Below are 20,201 nucleotides of genomic sequence, written 5' to 3'. Positions count from 1 at the left end.
CAGGAGGCCTATATCTATAGGTATAGATTGATATTTCTATGTATTTATGTATGCAATATGTATGCATGCATCCCTCGTTTTCTCCTATTATTCTGTTTCTCTGGAGAACCTTAATACAACAAACAAAGGAGAACTCCAAAAGATGGAAAGAGGAAAGCAAAAGCAAACTAACTGGGACCCGTGGCCTGGAGAAACAACACAGGGCAACTTCTGATACCTCACTGAACAAGAAACTGACCCAGGCTCCAGGTATCGTGAATGCCAACCGGCTGGCAGGCTAGTCACTGCCGAGACTGCACAGGAGTCCTGCTGGAGACACAGGCCACATGGCTCCACCAGCAAAGGGAGTCAACTGGGAACCAAGTGGGGACTGAGAATCAAGTGAAAGTTGGGGCTTGGGGATCAATTAAGAAGCAAATGGACAAGGACAGTGACCCCATTCTCTGCTGTGTCTCACTCATCCACAGAGCAACAGCAGTGAGGATTTTGCCAAGATAAACATGGGGATTGAGAAATGCCCTGTATCACCATAGGCAGGGAGCATCAAAGCACTTCAAGTGCCCAGCCCAGGAAGCCTCTTCGTGCCTGTGGGGCTGACATTCTTCTCCCTGCCTGAAATACTGAGCTTCACCAACAGGAGAAATCCCGCCATTACAAGCAGCCCCGCCCTTTAACTCCCAGGTGGAGGCTCCCTTGCTCCACTGAGAGGTTCCCAGTTTCTGGCCTAAGGAACCCCTGACCATCTCATGCAGCACCAGCAGGAACCAGCATGAGCCTCAGCGGTACTAGGTAAACCACATGGATGCAAATGACCCTTCAAAAGCTATGAAAATTAAATTGTCGTTGGACCCTCACTTTAGAATATAGGACGGGACCTGCTTGGTAAACCTAAATAAAGTGACTGCCTGTTACAATCAAACAACTAAATAGGACCCAAAGGCTCTCAACACAATAGCCAAAAAGTCCAGGGTACAGCTGAGAAAGACCCGTCAGCATACCAGGAACTAAACATCACAATTTGAGAAATGACAATGAACAGAATCTAAGGCAAAGGTGAATCAGATGTTGGAATTATTTGACAAGAATTTTAAAGCAGCCATTATTAAAATGATTTAACGAATAATTAAAAATTCTCCTGAAATTGGTAAAATGAAGAGATAGTTATGGAAAAAAAAAAAAACAAGAGGAAATTGTAGAACTAAAAAGAAAAAAAAAAACAGAAGTAAACTTGCTACATAAGCAAAAAAAGAATAGAGGTGGTAGGATACAATCAGTGAACATAAGAACAGATCCATAGAATTTGGCCAGTCTGAACAATGAAGAGGAAATAATAGACTGAAAGGCTAAGAAAGTGAACAGAGCCCCAGGCACCTGTGGGGCAGTAACAAAAGATCCAGCGAGCTTTAAGGTTAGCGGCAAGAGAGAGCAAGATGTGTTCTATTAAGTAACTCGGTGTGGCTGGATCCTCGAGTCCTAGGAGAAAAGGGGCGAGTCAGGGCAACAAAGTGCTGATTAGGATGGGTCTTCAAGGGCCGACATGGTAAGCCTAGTCCTTTGAAATTTATTCCAAAGGTGTAGGGAATGATAAAAGGATTTTATTCATGGGTAACTTAGATTTCCTCTTTTAAAAAAAGATTAGATTCATTTTTGTTAATTTAGAATTTTGAATAGGCAATACACCCAGGTGTTTCAAAGTTTAAAAAGCCTTAAAAAGAATGCTTCGCACTCCTGCCCACGGTCACCCTTCCCTTTAGGCAACCCATGTTGCCTAAAGGTTTTTTTCTATGAATTTTTGTGGCTATCCTTATGCATATACAAGCAAATGTGATACATATATACACTAGAAACATATATTTTGTTTTTCTTTATACAAATGATGGTATGGTAGACCTACTGTTTTCACCTTGCTTTTTGTATCTACTGCCCTGTACCCTGTATATAGGTCTCTAATCTTTTATACTTTAGAGCTACATATGTGTGTGTACGTGTGTGTGTGTATGTATGTATGTTGTAAGGTCAGGACCTGGACACAGTGCAGGTTTTCTGATCCCATGCAGACTGGGTAAAGGAGGAGTCAGAATCCTCAGTGGTTTTGCAGGTTTTTATTGGGGTTCACCAGGCATATGGCAGGCAGGGGTGCTGGGGGACTGGCAGAAGTCTTCACTCTATCTGGGCTCTCCGGCCTTCTCTGCTCTTGTTTTCTCTCTCGGCTTCTGTTTCGGCTGCTGCTGGCGTCCCCGTGACGCCCCCCCCCCAAAAAAAAATCACAGTCTCGGTCCAGGTGAATCCCACCTACCTATGCCCACACCCTACTCCAGGTGCCCGCCATCAGGCATGCATTCAGGACTGCAAGGATCCATCATCTATCCTGATGGTGGGAGGGCAGAAAAGCCTGACATTTTCTTCACCCCACAATTGTATATTTATAAAGAGAGTGAGAGATCATTTTCCTGGCTGTGTGAATGATCATTGCAGGCAGAGATGGACTTGGAATGTAAGGTAATTGGATATATTCAACTCAACCCAAGTAAAAACTGATGAGAATCCAAAATCAGGCAGCGTTTAGAGGATGGAGAAGGGTAGAAATGGCAAACTGGAGCAATTGGTGGTGGAATCTCTTAGGATTGAGGTGACTTCCTGAGGGTGCTGAGTGAGAGGAAGGACACCAAGGTCATCTTGGAGATTGGGTAGTCAGAGTTGCCAGTCCCTAATTAAATCAGTGGCCTCAGGGGATCAGCACATGTGTATTCAGTATGGACTAAATTTGGGTCTTAAAATACCATCTTCTATGAAAGATTTTATGTAAATCTATGCATGTAAATTTATGTTGATTAACTATAGCCTGCCTCTTGCTAGTGAGTGAGCAGAATGCTTCAAAAAGGTTGAATTTTTTCTATTAAGTTAGAAAAGTAAATGGTAACATGATCTGGAAGTTGAACAGTCATGTGTGAAGAATAAAAATTTCAACTTTTTAAATTGTAAAATTAGTAGGATGTTATAGAGGACTTTGAAAATATAAGAAAAATTACTTATGTGCAATGACTGTCAATCACCTGCCACTTTGTTGTAACCTACCTCCTGCTTTGCTTTTTAGGGTGGGTAACAGGGATCTCTTTTTTCCTAACACTTAGAATAAAATGACTTTCCCATGTCTTGTGGGGTATAGGTAAATAAACGCGTTGAAGCACACTGCTTCCTTGGAGGCAAGTCTCCAAAGGGATTCTCCCCCTTTGTGTTTTGAGCGGTTTCATAAGATGAACTTGTTTTGGTTCCTTTCTCAGCTACTCTAATCAAACCTAACCAAACACAGAATTTATACACAATTCAGTCTCGAGTGAGTTGTATGTTTCCATGAATGAGACCCCAAATTCTTTTATAGATGTGTTTTCTGTTCTCCTGATTTTTGTGAATTGTGCTGTTTACAGATGACCTCAAGCTAACCCATGTCTTCGTTTATTGGCCTATTCAGATTAGAAGGATTCAACTATTTTTGCATTACTTGCACTAAGATTTCTAATTATCTTTTTTCATTTCCAGGTTTTTGAAAGTTTTCTAAGTCCTGAGTTGTTAGTTGTTCATCAGTTGATGTAAATAGAACATCCATGAGGTTTTATTTTGAGCTCTTGATATAAAACAGAATTTTTTAGCAGTTGATTTTATAACTTCTAGCTCTAGAGTCTCTGTAACTGTAAATTGATGTGAAATAAATTATGTCAGTATACATATTATGTATATATGTATTATTTATCTGTATATATCTGTGTACACATGCACATACACACACATACACATGTCAGTGACTAGTTTCCAGGCTCTTAGCAAAAATATGATAGTACCAGGTTTCTCCCTCGATGTTTTAGTTATTATAGTCCTCTGTTGTACTGTTAAAACAATTTACTATGTTATAACTTGAGTTTTTCTTATATAGTTATTACTAGGTTTTATTAGTGTTCAAAAAAACAGGAGACATATTATTATAAAGATGCCAGTTCTTCCCCAAGCAAATTAATAAATTAATTGATCAATAAAAGCTCGTTTGAATTTTCATTTCTGACTTGATAGAAATGATTCCAAAGTTCATTTAGGGACATAAATGGACAATGTGAGCCAGACAGTTTTGATAAAGAAAAACAATGAGAGGTGATTTGCAATACGAGATGGTCAAATGTGTCACTGGCATGAGATCATTTGGCAGATCACCAACCTAGTCTAGAAAGTCCTGAGAAGAAAAGAACTTTGTGTCTCTGTGTGTCTATCTCCTGCTCCACTGCTGTGCCAGCTCAGTCAGATCAAGTGCTCAATAAATGGTACTGGGAGAGCTGGTCAGTCCTGGCAGGTTTATGAAATGTCTTAGGACCATTTGTTAGTAATTTAAAGAAACTGAAGGGATAAAAAGAAATAAAAGCAAAATGGAAAATTTCTTGCAGAGATAAATGCTCACTGATGGCATTCTCAAGCAAGAGTGCACAGGCTGTCAGGAACCACATGCCTTGCAGATTGTTGATATTATTCCCAGGGGAGAGACTGTGACATTCAGCATGGGTCAGGGGACACCCTGGTCCAATAAGCTATTACCCTGGTGGTATAACCTTGTCTGATCTTGGCTTTTCCTGAGTCTAGGCAAGAGTGAGATCCAGAGAGTAGGGCTGTTCGTGCCAGGGACAAATACTTTAAAGGTGAAGGAATGGAGGTCAGTGAGCCTGATAACCCAAACACCAAATACCCCTTTCTCCAAAGAAAAAGTAGAAGTACACCATTGATCACATATAGGTTTGTTTTCCTTTCTAGGCAAAATTCTTTTCATTCCTCCCATCCAACCCCCATAGTAGGTGCTTTTAACTGGGACATTCCTTACATTGAGATTCCTTTGTAGAAACATGAAATTTCTTTTCGGTTCTGGTCCAGATCCAGCCATGGACTTCAGATATTCTAAGTTAATTTTTGTACTTTTGCCCTGTATTTGGTGCACCATTGTAAGGTGCATACACACATGAGTGCGTACACTTACTGTGGGTTTATAAAGATCCCATTTGTTCTTGACCCTTCTATTCCAGTTACTAGGTACTTTCTAGAACATCACCTGAGTAGACATTGCCTTTTCTCATTATGTATGTGTTTTGTAGTCTTCAAATTTCTGGGGTTTTTTATTTGCAGAATTTGTGCTAACCAGTTACCTTTGAGGTATCTGTGTCCTTCCTCATGTCTGTGACTTTTCCCAGGAAAGTAGAGACATTTCTGCCTTTGTTTTGTTCTTCTGACTTTAAAGCTGTATCCATCTGCTTTCCTTTTTAAGTCGTCGACTTCTTCTAAAGCTCATCTAATTCTGTAGCTTCTTATGATAATTACACTTTAAAAAACACAGATAAATCAAGTAATTATATTAGAGTAGCTGCTAGAGTTTGTCATCATGGGATGCACTTGCTGCAGTATTTCCCAGATGGTCATTTCTTTGAATGTGAAGATGAAGCTATTATCAAATAGATACCTGAAGACAAAAACCTTTGAGAAATACAGGGTTAAACAAAATCAGACTGATTCTTTAACCACAGACTTCCCAGAGGCTCTGATAAGCTTCTCTGCATTGTGCATCCCCCAGAGGACAATACATTTTGAAGCATTTCTCAAATTTATTTCACCGCAGAGCTCCCCTTTCTCAGACTGCTGTGGGAAGAGTAACCTGAAAAACACACATTAGGGAAATGTGATCTCATAAAATTTTGAAGTTGTATTAATTTTCTCATTAATAAATTTTAAACTCTATTCTCTTTGCTCCCATCTTCCTTGGGTATAAACCAGAGAAATCCAGGGCCTTGAGCCCTGGTGAGGACTGGCTTTGTGTCTTTGGAAGTTGCTTCCTTCTCCTGGATTTGTCCTCTGTCATCTTCAAATGAAAGGGTCGTACCTCAGTGACCCCTGGTTGAGAAGACATTGAGACTTGTCCAGTTCTAAGATGCTATTTCTTTTGTTCAGGGAACATAATTGTGTTTATTACTAAAAAAGGAAGAAATTTTGACCATTTTCCAAAACAGTTTTCTCATTCTCTCTTGTCCATATAGAGCTACTTTATATCTTTACAGAAACCATTCATCCCTCTTGAGTTCTGCTCTTTCTTTTTAGACTCGATATGATCAAAGCTGCCACTTCTGTCTTTTGCTAACTGTGTATTTTGGAATCTTATTTGGAATTGTCAGAAACCAAAAGCTAATGAAGTGAAGTGGAGGGAACAGACATGTCACCTTCTGGGAAACTCCCAAGTGCCATTATCACCTTTAATGGGGTGTTTTAAAGGGAGAAGCCAGATTGCATTTTCCCTGTGCCCTCCACTCTCTCTTCCTGTTCACCAGCAGAGTAGACCATGGCAATTTGTGAAGCTTCCCCTTGCCTTCGCAATCCAAGAAGGGTGGAGTCTCACTTCTAATTTACTTCTCCCAGGCACACCGGATTCTCTCCCAGCCCTCACCTGTACAGAATTCTCACCTCCACCATCACTTGGGCAAAGTGCATCAAAAATTTACTTTTAACAAATAACATTACTGGCAAGAAAAAGTATTTTGTTTTAGTGATTGGAATTCCTTTGTGATTGTTGGTTGAATCCTGAGATTAATCTGCTCCACAAAGCCACGAGATTTAAATTATACAACAACAGACTTTAAGGAATGAAGCCATTCTGTTCTCTATGCTGATTACCATAATTTTGGAAACGAAAAAGGGCGCATCACTGGTTTCCAAATAACAACCAAGAATAGGAGCTTCTGCACCTGCTGTCACAGTTAGAAAAAGAGGGCTTTGCACTCTGGACCTCGAGTTTAAAAACCCAAAGTTCAGAGTGTCCCTTTGTGTGTCATGAAGCCACATGCAGGAGAGGCAGGACCCTGAACCAGGCAGACGTACAGATGCCTGCCCTTTGTCTTAGTTAGAGCATGTTACTATGAGCCCGTGTTTTCTTATATGTAAGTGGTAGCAACAGCGTGACATGGGATTTTGTGATTTTGAGATTATTGAAAGATTAAAGAATCTATTGCATAGTGAATATACAGAATATAGTAATAGATCTATCAAAATCATTATCATCACTATTTTTATCATAATTCTCAGCATATTCCTTGAACAATGTTTCAAATACTTGCTTGAACTATCATGTTAATTATGAAATAAATTATGAGGCATGATGTCAAATATTTACATTAATTATGATGATATTAAATTAATTTTAGCATTATTTAGCTTAGGCTTATTTTACTTTATATGCTTATAAAAGACACCTTACAGAAAAAATGTATATAACTTGAAACTTTTTATATTAAGAACCAATAGCAGAAACAGTGGCAATACTGTCTCTCCAGGGGCTTCCCTGGTGGTGCAAGGGGTTTAGACACAACCTATGAAGCTATACACAGCCACTGCATCATGAGTTCGATCCCTTGCCAGGGAGCTACACACATGGCACAGCAGACCTCTACTGTCTTGCCCGCTGCTCCCCTCAGCAGTGTATTTCAGTTGATCTGCCTGTTCTGTTTCCCACTGTGTCTCTGGTGAATCCTCTCACCCCCCACACCTCTGGCCTGTACCCCAGTTCTTGTATGCATAAATAAATAAATCTTAAAAAAATACTGTCTCTCCAATAAAACAGAACAGTATTGATAGCTTTGAACCCCTTTGTGACTATCCCCAAACAGATTCTCTGTCTTTCCCCTCAGACATCCCATTTTCTCTTTATAGTTTTACCACATTTATTCCTACAAAAACTATTCTTTGGCTTTCTGTGTTTTGAACTTGATACATATTGTAGGTACATGGGGCATGCTTCTCTGTCTCAACAGAGACAAGCATGTTTCATACCCTGGCATATTCTAGTATACGCACAAAGAATGCTGTAGGCATCTTCATCAACATGAAAAATTTTAAAACCATAACATTGAGACATCACATGTGCATGCATGTATAGCATGCATATAATATGATTTCTTTTATATAATTTATATAAAATTCAAAAATTTAGAAAGCCAAAATATATAATTTTAGGATAAAGACAGTACTATAAAGAGCAAGGGTTAATGTGCTGGATTGCGTTGACTGATTTTTGAATGTTGACTCAATCTTGATATTGCTTAGATAAACTCCACTTGGCCATGAGATATAATCCTTTTGAAGTCTCACTGAGTTGGTGCATATTTTATTGAGAATGTTTAGATTTATACTTATGGTAGTCTTAAATTTTGGACAGTTTTCTGAAAACATTTATTTGACCTCATCCCTGAATAGAGACATTCATTAAAATCACTTTTTGATATGTTTCCTGCATAACTGTTAGTTATCCACTACTGGAAGATGTTTTTGAAATACCATCTTTTCTTCTGCTGAGAGAATAGCTATGTAAGGTTATCTTACTATCTTTTCTCCTTTTGCAAAAGAGAGTTTATTGATTTCTAGTTTATATTTCATGGTAATGTGATTAGAACTTCAAGGGACATATTATAGATAACATTTTTTAAGTAGTATAATTTATTTTGCAATTACATGAAGTATTTAGAATTTAAGACTTCAAGTCACAAAATTTAAATTTTTTGAATGTTGTCTTTTGGCACTCAGTGGAAATCCACACACATGTGTTTTTCATTTTGTTGAAAAGAATAATTTACCTATTTTTTTTCTAATTTAAGAGTTAAGATGAATGACACTAATAGATCATCAGTTGTCTTCTCTTTTTCTCTGCAGCCTTGCTGAAGTTGTCTGTAAATGTCTGCTGACTATGAGAGCAAAACCAGATACTATTTCTTATACATATTATGTTTAATTCTGTTGTAATAACAAAATTGGTTGATTTTGTTCATGTGGAGTTTTTATCTTGCCCTCAATGTGTGGTCTTGTTTCATTTCTCAGGTCTTATTTCATCATCTGTGTTTGATATTAAATCATGGGGAGGAAGCTGGATCTGTCTGGTCTGACGGATGATGAAACAGAGCATGTTCTCCAGGTGGTTCAGCGGGACTTCAACCTTCGGAAAAAAGAAGAAGAACGACTAAGGTGAGATGCTTCCGATGCCCACCTGGGTGCAATGAGCCGTATGTGGACAAGTGAACTCCGGAGAGTGTTCCCTGCTGTTGGCCCTGAGTTCAGAGTCTTTATGTCAAGTAACACCCACTTACCTTTACAAGAATACCTTGCCCTTTGTAGAAACCTGCCAGCTTCAGTGTTGGGCTTAGTGTCAGTTCGAAAATTGACTGTTTATACTTGTAATCAAGGTTTTGATAACCTTGTAAGTTGTTAGCTTAGAATGGGTAGAGTTTATGATGGCACTTTTGAGCTTGTTCCTCGCTTTAATTTTTCCTGTTGGCAGATAGCACTGAAGAATACCAAAGAGCTTTGTGAACAGTTCTTGGGAGAATTAGACTCAAACCTGTACAATCTTCTATTAGAACTCTTAGCTGCCATAGAATAGGGAAAAAAACCCTGAACACCTGGTCAAGGAGACTGACCAGGAGAGGGTGGGGTCTCCTGGCCCAGTTACATCCTCTTCATTTTATAGAGAGGGTTTTCTGAGTCTTCTGCAGTTAGTATTACCTTGTAGAATGCTCATAGAAATACTGTTACTGCTCAGTTGGGTCTAAATGCCTAAACTTGAAAGAAGTCAGAGGGATAAAAAAGAGGTCATGTGTTGAGTCTACTGTGTTAGAACCAGATGTCATGTCATCATTAGCTCCCTTCATCTGTGCACCTGTTAGCCCTTGGGATTTCATAGGTTTAGTGATGGCGCTGACTTCTTCCTGAGGCACAGAGCTCAAAAGTCAGTCTGTATAATTCCTTCCCTGCTGGGTCCCCACACACATCCAGGTCAGGCCCTGTTGATTCTACCTTGTCACTGTCTCTCCTCCAACCCTTCTGCCAGTGCACCTTTCCTTGCTTGATATCTTCACCATTGCAATGATCTTCTATGTGATCCTGCTGCCTTCATGCTTCCCAGTAGCCTGCTTGTGCCCACATCTCAGCTCTAATCATATCCCTCGCAACTCCCCTTAAAAGTGATATGGGTTGTTTTCCTTTTCCTTCCTTACACTTTTTCCTACCCTTCTGACTTTCTGTTTCTATACATCACTTATTACCTTCCTTGCCAGACTGTGAATACTCTAGTATAATCATTTTTATTCCTACTGTGATGTTTTTTTTTGTCCCCTAAGTTGTTTATATTCAACGTGAGCTTGCTAGATGCAAGATAAGAAACCTGTTAATTAAATAATTAGTTAATTTAAAAACCAGGTGCAGAGTACCTTCTAGCTGTTGGGTTATATGTAGGTAAATCAAATCTTTGCCCAGGGAGTTCATATTCCAAAGCTGCACTGATCGGTACCAGCCACCAATCACACGTCATTGAGTACCTGAAATGTAGCCAGTCTGACCTGAGATGCATTGTGAGTGTAAAGTACACACCAGGTTTCAAAAGTGTAGTACAGAGATGGTGTTTCTAATGATTGGTATAGGGTGCCGTCAATAGCTAGGTGTGGAGTGTCAACTAAATTTCCTCAGAACATATCGCGATGGTCAGTCAGGTCAAGAGGGGTAGTGGAGCTGAAGAGTTCAGCACAATTAGGTCATTAAAGTGAATTCACAGAAAGAAAACAAAAATGTATAAAGCAATCACTGTGAATTGACCCTGCCATGGGTACTCTGCACAATTCCTACTGGTAATTTTCCACAGCAGTCCCTATAAGGGGGATCCCCAATTTACGCAGAACCACCCCAGCTCTTGAGTAACTGTGATTGAAAATCTTGTTTGCTGTTTCCACTCCTTTTTCAGAATTTCATTGAAATATGTAGGTAGCTGGTTATTCTTTTTTTTCCCTCTTTCTGTTTGTGAATTACTCTTATTTTCTTGCGGTCACTTTGTCTATATTTTATTGGGGTGTCATTGCTTTCCCACACTTAGAGGTTTAGAGTCGCACCTCTTCAAATGTATGTCACCACATCACACCCACCACCAAGGCACTATAGTCCCCCCCCCCCCGACCCCACCACAAGGAGTCTCCTAAACTATTTACTTAACTTGCCATCTGGAGTCCATTTGCCACAGTACCATGCTTGCTGCTAGTCAGGGTCGTTCAAGGATCCTGGGAAAGTTGCAGAAATTTAAAAAACACCCCAGAGTGTACCATGTTCCAGAGTCTGCTCTGAGGTCAGACAGACGTGGCTGTGTATCCTTCTCCCACTTCTTGCCTTGATTTGTTACCTAGAGTTGGGGCTCAGAGGTCAAAATGATTCCTGGAGAGGCTGGGTCATTGCTGTGCAGTGGCCCTGGCCTGGAGCCAGGAAAGGTGACATCTCTGTTGCCCTGACTTTCACTTTCACATATGCTGCATTTAAAACCACAGGTCTGTCTGCTGACATAAGGAGGCAGCCACGCAGTACCTCTGTCTCTCTCTTGTGGATGCAGCTCAGGTTCAGTGATGCCAGCTGAGAGGCACATATTTTTCATGAATTTTTAGGTTTCTACATTTTTCTTGCCCTCTGCTTCTAGTGTTAGTCCATTCAGGAGAGTGAATAGGACTAAATATATTGTGTCTATGCAGAATTCAAGGAGAATAATGCATTAATCAGTATAGAAATTCAGATCCTAACTCCGTCTACAGCAGTCATGTTCTGCCAGGAATGAGATTTGTCGTCAACACACAAAGTTTCTCCATCCCTTTCTTGTCTCAATTATGTCACACCTGAAAAGTCTTTAATTAGCAGAAAAATAGAGCTGGATACATATGCTGCATTTAAAACCACAGTGTTCCAGAATCCAACTAGGATTGAGTTCCTGGGCACATTGTGGGTGCAGGAAGCTCAGCTGGGGTCTGTGGTGGTATTGACAATAACTTCCAGCATTAGACACCCCAAGGATAGATTTTGGTACGTTTTTAATGACATCAGTTATGGCAGAAAATAAATCTTAGGGAGGCAGTAAGGTCTGAACTCAAGGAAGAATACGAACTACAGCTTCCTGGGCTGTAGAGAGACCAGCAGACAGATCCCCGCCATGCACTGAGTTGGATGGGGTGGGGGGGAGTGGCTAAGCCTCTTTAAGTGGACGCTAAGTGCTCCTCATGTGACTCAGAGCCGGAAGGCCCAGCATCAGTTGGAGCACACTAGTTTCCCCAGGTAACTCCCCAGGGCAGGGCCCCTGACTTGTTCATTGTCCCTCCTCCCTGGGCTGTCTGCTTGGGTATTGGGCATTTGGCTTCTTGGTGTTCTCGTTTCTCCATCTGCCTTCCTGTGTGTCTGGCAGACTAAATTTTAAGAACTTTTTCTTCTTAAAGAAAAATACCGGATGGTCTCACTCATAGCAGGAATCTAGAAAACTTAAATAAGGGACCAGGAAAATGAATAACTATAAGAAAGTGAAAATCAAAATCAACAAAAAACTATGAACCAGAGACACTTTTTGGAGGGTGGGGGGCGGGAGGGGAGGGATTGGGATCAGAATGGGGGGGTTTGCAATTGTATGGGGGAATATAAAAATAAAATTTATTATTTAAAAAATAAATAAATAAAAGAAGGAAAAATAAAAAAAAGAACTTTTTCTTCTTGACTTCTGCAGTGTAGCTTATGATGTTCTGTTAATATCTTTTCAGATAAATAGGTTAATTTATTAAAATAAGTCAATAGAATGTTATCTGGTGACGGAGAGGGCTAGTGTCCACCAACTATTTCACATTTCCCAGACCCCTGCAGTTAGCCTAGATCTGACTGATGACTGTGAGGGAAGAGCTGGTGTCACTGCCAAGCCAACACACCTTATTGCTCCTGTGCCTCCCAAACTCTTGCTTGTTGTGGGGACCTGGGAAGCACCTGCTGGGATGTGGCATCACAGGTTAGAGGGAGCCCATTCTCTGAGACATTGAATGGGTATATCTGATGACCAGCAGTGAACGATGAGTGAGAAAGAAGTAAACCTTAGTTGGGTGAAATTACTGAGGCTGTTGAGCTTGTTTGTTATAGCAACATAGCCTCATATTACTTTGACTATTACCCATTCCTGAGAACTAAAGGAATCCAAATATTGCTCAGCCCTTGATTTTGCAACTGGAGAAGGAGGCTGGGAGGTCACTTGGGCATTTAATTGTTCCCCATGCCTGAACGCCTGGTCTTCTGCCTCTAACCCCTCATGCACTAAAAGACCCCGTGGAAAGACCTCTGAACCTATACCCTATCATCATAGTTGATACCCTATGATTTCACACTATCAGGCACATTTACAAGGTGGTTTTAAAAATGACTTGTTAATTGCAGGGTACTCTAGTGTTCAAATTGAGTCTTGGAGGTGTTTGCGAGCTAGCCACAACCTTTAAAATTTCTCATTTAATATGTCCTGGCCAGAAGCTAGTTAGTAGCTGGATAACTTCCAACAATTCGCTGGTGCTCTAATGGACATGGTCAGTGGGGGAGCAGAGGTGCGATTTGATGAAATTGTTTCCTGTAACTTCAAGTGGCCATTAATTGTCAGCATTTGCTGACCAGACGGTGAACTTAAGCCTGCGAAGGACTGCTGGGCCCAGGCTAGACCAAGCCAGGGGAAGGGAGGAGGGAGAGCATGAAGGCAGAGCATGTCCTTCCTAGTCTTTTTCTAAGAGGCTTGGCTGCTAAAGTTTAGCAGCTGTAGCTTAGAAACCACTTTCTCCTCGGGCCTCCCCTAGTGGCACAGAGGTTAAGCACTGGGCTGCGAAGCTGTCTGCAGCCTCTGCAGCACCAGTTCGATCCCCAGCTGCCGGTGAGGGTCCCACATGGCACGACAGACCTCTCCTGCTGCGCCCGCTGCTCCCCTCAGCAGTGTACTTCATCAGTCTGCCTGTTCTGCTCCCCGCTCTGGCTCTGGTGAATTCTCTTACCCTCCCGCGCTTCTGACTGTACCCAGTGCTTGTATAAATAAATAAACACATCTTTAAGAAAAAAAAAAAAGAAACCCCTTTCTCCTGTGTTAAGGAAGGGGGCTCAAAGCACCTGAGTCCTGTTTCTATTGTCTTAAAGATATCAATCACTCACTGGTGACATGCCCTGCACTCTGCTACTTTGGGGGTGGGAGGCAATCCTTCCTCCTCCCCCAGAGGTGAAACATTATGAGGAAGGAAATAGGAATTCCAGGGGGTATGGAAGAACCACTGCAGGGAAGCAAAGCATTTCCCAAAGGCAGAAATAATCTGTCTTTCTTATCTGTTAAACAGAAACTCCTTTGAGGATTAAGTACCCCTTTTTTTCTCCAAGTAAAAAGAACGTAGTCCTTTTAATAAAATGAGTTAGCGATCTTTCTTCATTCAAAATTCATTTTCATTTTAAACAAATTAAAATTTTATTAGAAGAACTTAATTTTTCAAGAAGTTTCTATTTCAAAAAGTAAAATGCCTTTGTTCTCACTCTTCTTTGTTTGGGCACTTAAATTGATCTAATGAATTAACAAATACTCCTGCTTATATCCTACATCACCTTGACTTTCCTCGTCGGCATGCCCTGTGGTTTATGAAACAGCTATGTCTGCACAGAATGTACCTGCCTGACCTCTCCTCACAGGCCCTTTGTAACTCTTGAAATCCACACCAACACTGTGGCATTCACTTGTCCCCTTAAGGAAGCCGCTTCCTCAGAGGGGGGATGCTGCAGGACAGGAATTCCTTCCTTTGTATTGGAAACCCACTAAGTACCCTGGCAGGGCCCTGAAGTAGCAGAAGCCCAGAGCAGGCACACCTGATGGTCTGACCCAGCTCTGTCTGAGAGTCACTTTTTGATGGGGAAGGTCCAGCAGGAGACAGAAGCAGGAGATACCCGGTGAGAGCCTGGAGACTGGGGTGGGCAGGTGTGGGAACAAAAAGCTAGAAGGAATCCCACAGGACTTAAAAAAAAAGTCTCCTTTTTTAATATATTATTGGTATTTTTATTAATAATGAAAAGGTCAGATATGTTAAATCAAGGCTGTTAGATATCATTCATGTGCCTCAAACTCATTTATTGAATGTCAGGAGCCTCCTGGGTGAATGTGAAGGGGGTGAAACAGAAGAGAGAGAGGTGGGGAGGCTCTCACAAATTTAATAAGGGCCTTTATTAACCCTTGAGGAAAAGTCCAGAAAGTGAGCTAAGTCTGATATGAATCATGAGGATGCTATAGAGAATGTGAAGTAACACAGTTAAGGCAGACCATGGGAATAAGGTCTTCAGTAACATAAAATCTTAAATTACCACATATTCTCCTTGGGGTCTGCTTTTAGGAATGGCCAAGAGAGTCTGAAGCTGCAAATATGCTTGTAAGGTAGGGGAAAAAATAACCTGAATTATACTAATGCTCTTATTTACTTTTAATTATTTACTTAATTTACTTCAAAGATGTACAGTTGCTAATTTAGATCCTAGCTACATTCTTCTCATAGTCCCATAATCTTTCTTAACAATCTTCTATCAGGTTGCTTTTGTGGTTCTAAGTTCCTGGTCTTATTTACTTTTCCACTGCAAATGTCAGAGGCTCATCTCTGCCGAGTTCTGATAAAGCCTTTGCGGCACTAATTCTTGGCCTGACCTTCATTCCTCAGACCTCTGGCTGCAGGAAGCATTTCTTCAGCAGTAGGTGTGCATAGAATTCAGTCCTTGAAAGAGAGTAAGAAGGAAAATTTCTGCAGATGGCAAAGGCCGTTTTCCCCAGCCATAGTAATTCATACATGTCCATGATCATTTGGCCAGAAATGGTCTGAAACACAGAGGAAGTGAGCACAGATGAACAGTGTGGACATGGGGATTCCTTTTTCTTCCTCTCTGTATCTAATGGGCTGTTGGAATGACAATATCCTTGTTCTCATGGGCAGGTTTATCTGGTTGGTGAATTAAATAATTAGTTATCTTTAAATTTTCATAATGTTTTTATGAAAGTTAAAATGTTTTTATGGTTGGACTTTTCTGAAAGCAAGCACATTCCAGATTTATGTAATTAGAATATTCTCTATAGGCAGAAAGAAATGCTAGTGTTTGTTTTACAGCTGATGCCTCATTATTCAGATTTTTGACATCGCTCTTCATTTTGTACATTCACTTGTTTGTCGATCCACTGTGCCCAGAAGATACTCTCAGCTGCTAGGATTTTTTTCCTTGTTGGAGACTCTGGAGCCTTTTATTTAGGGAGGTCATTATAAATATTTTCTGTTTCTTTGCACACCTTCTGTAGGAACTGTTCAGTGGCTTCTGTTTCTTTCTGGTTATAGAAATAAAATATTTCTGTATGCAGTAGAAAATGGATAAATGGGCAAATGAAGAGTGGATGTCTGAGAAAATTGTGTGTTCTGCTTTGACAGCCTAAATACAAAGAGAAGTTTTTATTTTTAAATATAATTTATTTATTTATATATATTTTACATCATTGTTCATTTTTGTGCAATGTTTGCCTTCTCCTCTTAGGTGTAGTCCCCATAGAATTCCCACCCCCAGTTTGCCCGTGCACCATGGCCTCAGTCTTCTGTGCTCGTCCCTCCCCTGTTCTTTCAAATACAAAGTAGAGACAGTGAACACAAGCAGGCACCCAGAGGGACTAATTGGCCTTTGACACAGCGACTGAGAGTGTTTGTTTTCTCTTGGAGAAACATTTCTGCCTCAGAGGTGATTTCCAAAGTCTTGTATATTACAGCCCACACTTAGGCAGAGCCTCCCTCCTGGGCTGGTTTCACAAATCACAGAGGCCAGTGCCCATCTGCTGTCCCTGCACTTTGCAGGTACTCTGCGCTAATATTCCATTAAAGGTCCCAAGACTGCTGATGAGCTCACAAGATCACCTGGCACAGAGGTGATTCTGTGCTATTATTGAGCATGGCAAAGGAGGCCTCTGACTGGAACTTTCCTTGATCTTCCAGCCTTCCTTTTAACTATGGGAAGGCTGTTCCTAGAACCAACAGAACCAAACCATAGTTTTGAGAGAGAATATGCCAGAATAAATGATGGTGTTTTAAAGCAAAAGTGGATCTTAAAAGTCAGGTCTGAAGTCATGTGTAACCTGCTCATTTGACAAATGAAGAATGTAAGTCCCCGGGAATTAAATGTGTTACATAAAGCAGCACAGCTAGTGAGCACGGGTGGTCTCCACTCTGTTTTCTCAATCATGACAGTATGTCTCCTGTTTAGCTTTCGTTTTCTAGTGCAGCTAAGTATTCAGTTAAATGTCAGGAGATCGACAGCCCTCCTTGCACTCTCTCTGCCCTCACAACTATTGGTGAGGGAATAAACTCACTATATTGCTTATGTGCAAATTTAAAATAAATTTGACTTAGGGGACTTTGGATTTTGAAAATTGAGAAGTAAATTTGCATACTATGTTATGAAATTCACACGTATTCTTGCAGGGTTTACAACCCAACTTTATATATACTGTAAAAATGCTGACAGCTGACTGACTTCTGCTCCCAGGAAGATGGAACAGGTGTGCTTCTCCCTGTTCATTCCACTAAGTACAACTAAAAACTCTGGACACCATATGTGAGACACATGTAAGAGGTGGAGAGGAGGCAGATTGGCTTAAGCTCCTTGGGAATTGAGGATTGACACAGTGGCGAGTTACTTTTCAAGTGTTGAAAGGAAAGAACCATCAGCCCAGAATGTAATACTTGGTGAAAATAGCCTTTGGGAATGAAGGGGAAATCAAGCCATTTGAAAATGAAGGAAAGCTAAAAATTTGTTATGAGTAGCCCTTTGCTAAAAGACCTTGCTAAGCAAAGTTTTCTAAACAGAAGTGATGGAAGAAAACTTAAAACATCAGAAAAGGAGAATTTAACAAGCAAAAATATGAATAAATATGTTCTCTTTATCTTCTCCTAAATGCACCTTCAAAATTATGTTTGACAATTGGAGCGAAAATTATAACATTGATTGATGTCACCTTAAATGTATGTAGAGGAAATATTTAGGACAATTGTATCATAAATGGGGTTAAGGACTTAATATTTCAGTTGAAGTGGTAAAATGACTACATATCCGTAGAATGTGGTAAGTTTTTTTTTTTAAGATTTATTTTTATTTATTTATACAAGCACTGGGTATAGTCAGAAGCGTGGGAGGGTGAGAGAATTCACCAGAGCCAGAGCGGGGGGCAGAGCAGGCAGAAGGACCGAAGTACACTGCTGAGGGGAGCAGCAGGTGGCAGGAGAGGTCTGCGCGCCATGTGGGACCCTCCTCTGGTGGCCGGGGAGCAGCTGGGGATCAAACTGGCGCAGCAGAGGCTGCGGGCAGCTTCGCAACCCGGCGCTCAACCACTGCGCCACCGGGGAGGCCCTGTGTTAAGTTTTGTATAAATAAAATTTGTCCTACCAACTAATCACTGAAAGAGCTCTACAAAGAAACATAGTCCCAAACATTTCATGAAATCAAAAAGAAATTCTAAAAAAAAGTTCAAGTCATCCACAGCTGGGCAGCACAGATAAATATAGAAATGAAAGATAGAATAAATGAAAAATTAATGGATTTAAGTCCAAACATGTATCAGCAACTATAGGCATACCTCATTTTATTGTGCTTTGCAATATTGCTCTTCAAAGATGCTGCTTTTTTCTTTTTTCTTTTTTTTAATGAATCAAAGGTTTGTGGCAGTTCTGTGTCAAGTTAGTCTACAGCAGGGTTTCACCAACAACACTTTGTGCCTCTGTGTCATGTTTTGGTAATTCTCACACTATTTCAAACATTTCCATTATTATACCTGCTATAGTAATCTCTAATCAGTGATCATTGATGGTAGAAGTGTGATTGTTTTGGGGTGCCACTAACTGAGGTCATGTAACTCCTGAATGGATTAATTTTGTGTGTGGTCTGACTCTTCCATCAACTGACCTTTCCCCCATCTCTGTCCCTCTTTGGGGGTCTCCCTACCCCCTGAGATACAGCAGTATTAAATTCGGTCAACTAATAATCCCACTATAGCCTCTAAATGTTCGGGTGAAGAATGTCCAAAGAAGAGTTGCACATTTCTTAATTTAAATCAAAGCTAAAAATGATTAGTATAGTGAGGACGACATATCAAAAGCGGGTGTAGAATGAAAGCTTTTGTGCCAGTCAAGTTGCAAATGCAAAGGAAAAGTTCTTGAAGGAAATTAAGAGTAGTATTCCAGTGAACACAAATATAAAAGAGACAACTTTATTGCTAATATGGAGAAAGTTTCAGTGATTTGGATAGATCAAACCAGCCACAACATTCTTATGCCAAAGCCTAATTCAGAGCAAGGTTCTAACTCTCTTTAATTCTGTGGAGGCTGACAGAGATGAGAAAGCTGCAGAAGAAATGTTTGATGCCAGCAGAGGCTGGTTAGTGAGGCTTAAGGAAAGAATCTTTCTCCTTACCATAAAAGTGCAAGGTGAAATAAGTAATATAGAAGATGCAGCAAATTACCCAGAAAATTTTGCTAAGACTTTGACAAAGGTGGCTATACTAAACAACAGATTTTCAGTGTACATGAAACAGCCTCTGTTTGGAAGAAGGTGCCATCTAGGATTGTCATATTTAGAGAGAAGTCAATGCTTGAGTTCAAAGCTTCAAATGACAGATTGACTCTTTTTAGGGGCTAATGCAACTTGAACTGGAAGTCATTGCTCATTTACCATTTTGAAACTCATAGGCTCTTAAGAATGATGTTAAATCTACTCTGCTTGTACTCTGTAAGTGGAACAACAAAGCCTGGATAACAGCATACCTGTTTATAACACAGTGTACCAAATACTTAACACCCACTGTTGAGAACTACTGCTCAGCAAAAAAGTTCCTTTCAAAATATTCCTGCTCACTTAGTGCAAGGGCTCTGATGGAGATATGCCAAATTAATGTTGTTTTCATGCCTGCTTTTACAACAGTTCTGCAACCTGTGAGTTAAGGCATCATTTCAGCTTTCAAGTTTTATTATTTAAGAAATATATTTCATGAAGCTGTAGCTGCCATAGGAGATTATTCCTCTGCCATGTCTGCACAAACATCCACTGAAAATCTACTGGGTAGGACCCTCTTTTATAGATGCTATTAGGGACATTTCAGATTCATGGGGGGAGAAAAATAGCAGCAATAACAGGAGTTTGGATGAAGTTGATTCCAACCTTTTGGGATAACAGCTGAACAGTGCTAATAGAACTTAGAGCATGAAGCACATACGTTGGAAAGAGGAAATGTCTCAGACTGAAAATCTAAGCTCCCACCTTGAGAAGCTAGAGAGAAAAGAGTAAAAGAAACC

At 40.4% G+C, this 20,201-nt stretch overlaps 1 protein-coding gene across 1 annotated transcript in view; it reads left to right on the top strand.

The window, feature by feature from the left end:
- Positions 1-8,914: 8,914 nt before the first annotated feature.
- MYRIP (myosin VIIA and Rab interacting protein) overlaps positions 8,915-20,201 on the top strand; it is a gene marked incomplete at both ends in the record, with an annotated part of 202,427 nt that continues 191,140 nt past the window's right edge. The window contains one exon of the mRNA XM_084248331.1: positions 8,915-9,024. Within this exon, the coding sequence (XP_084104457.1) occupies positions 8,915-9,024 (110 nt within the window). The remainder of the gene's footprint in view (positions 9,025-20,201) is intronic.

This window comes from Talpa europaea (genome assembly GCF_964194135.1).
Source record: "Talpa europaea genome assembly, chromosome: 11".
NCBI classification, from domain to species: Eukaryota; Metazoa; Chordata; class Mammalia; order Eulipotyphla; family Talpidae; genus Talpa; species Talpa europaea.
This window is presented reverse-complemented; position numbering and strand designations above follow the sequence as displayed.